The sequence below is a fragment of the Linderina pennispora genome (genome assembly GCF_002104995.1).
Source record: "Linderina pennispora strain ATCC 12442 chromosome Unknown DL89scaffold_63, whole genome shotgun sequence".
NCBI lineage: Eukaryota > Fungi > Kickxellomycota > Kickxellomycetes > Kickxellales > Kickxellaceae > Linderina > Linderina pennispora.
Window position 1 is genome coordinate 45,998 of NW_024468311.1, and position 1,492 is coordinate 47,489.

Genomic DNA, 1,492 nt, shown 5'->3' on the forward strand with positions numbered 1-1,492 from the left:
GTCATGCTCAGCGAACATTCGGAGGAAAACTGAATCAACAGTCTGATCCCGCCGCCTATCGTGTGTGCAGCATGGCTGCGTGCTGGCGCATTCGATGGGTCTAGGAAAGACCCTGCAGACGATTTCATTCGTTTACACTATGCTCGATGCAATTGACCGACAGTGCAAAGACTTTGCGGGCTCGACCTTTGCGGCACGCCGGGTTCTGATCTTGTGCCCACCGACAGTGCAGGCTAATTGGACTCTCGAATTTCTGAAATGGACCGGAGTCGCTGAGTATTCCTCGCCATTGTCGAAAGGGTCGATACACCGATTCTGCCAGCACCATTTGAGCTACCGCCAGATGGGATCCTGGCCGGCGACGCCAGGCTCAAGCATCTTAAGCTCCTGGCCAAGGTACGCGAGCGTGCTAAAACTGTCATAACTCAGGTGATCAACTTTGGACTACAGAAGCTCATCAGCAGTCGAATCAAAGCCCTGAGGTCGTGGCACGAGCGAGGCGGCGTCATGGTCATGGGCTACTCGTCATTCCGCGACGTTATGCAGATCGCATCGGGCGAGCATGGCAACATCAACAGCGGCTGGGAAGATTTTGTGCCGGATATCCGACTGTGGATGCTGGACCATGGTCCGAGCCTGATTATTGCAGATGAGGGACACAATATCAAAAATCCATCCACACGGATTTCTACTATGGCCAATCTTCTTCGGTCAAAGTCGCGCGTCTGTCTAACAGGCTATCCGCTGCAGAATAATCTCGAGGAATATTGGACCATGGTCGATTTTTGCTACCCCAACTTCCTCAGCAACCTGAGCGACTTTCGCAATAGCTACATCAATCCGATCAAGAGCGGGCTTTACTCGGACTCGGATGCTTCGGCCAAGCGGCTCAGCACGCTCCGGATGAAAGTATTGCAGAGATTACTTGTCCCGGTGGTTGACCGACGCGACTCTAGTCTACTCTACCATGTCCTGCCGCGCAAGGTCGAGTACATCATCTCATGCCCACTGGCTGATGTTCAACGCGAGCTCTATGTCAGCTACATCGAGCATTTCTGCAACATGGCTACTGCCGACGACCGCAATCTGAACAAGGACCTCCTCCTCCATGGCTCTACCCTGACGACGATCTGCAACCACCCAGCAGTTTGCAAAGCAAAGTTGGCTTACCACCGCAAGCTGCTTTCAAGGAAAGATGCGAAACGCATAAAGCAGATCACGCTCATGGAGTTTGTAGAGGGCGATGACAGCGAAGTGGTTGATGTAGAAACGCTCAAGTCTACAGCCGATGAACGGTGGACTCGTGATATCTTTGAGAGGCATTCAAATGGTCGAGCTGCAGGGAGCGCACCAGAGGATATCGGTCGAGGAGCTGCAATCGCCAACCCTGAGTCTGAAGATGCTCATTTTGCTGGAGATTATAAGCAAGAGTGTCGCTTTAGGCGAGCGCCGTGCTGGTATTTTCGCGCAGTATTCAGACAATGGACTATAT

General features: G+C 52.5%; 1 protein-coding gene across 1 annotated transcript; it reads left to right on the top strand.

Annotated features, from left to right (window-relative positions):
* Positions 1-615: 615 nt before the first annotated feature.
* Positions 616-1,035, top strand: DL89DRAFT_228834 (uncharacterized protein; the record flags this gene model as incomplete). Its single annotated transcript, XM_040884879.1, has 1 exon — positions 616-1,035. A coding segment is annotated over one exon (420 nt), but the record flags the coding sequence as incomplete, so codon positions are not given.
* Positions 1,036-1,492: the final 457 nt, after the last annotated feature.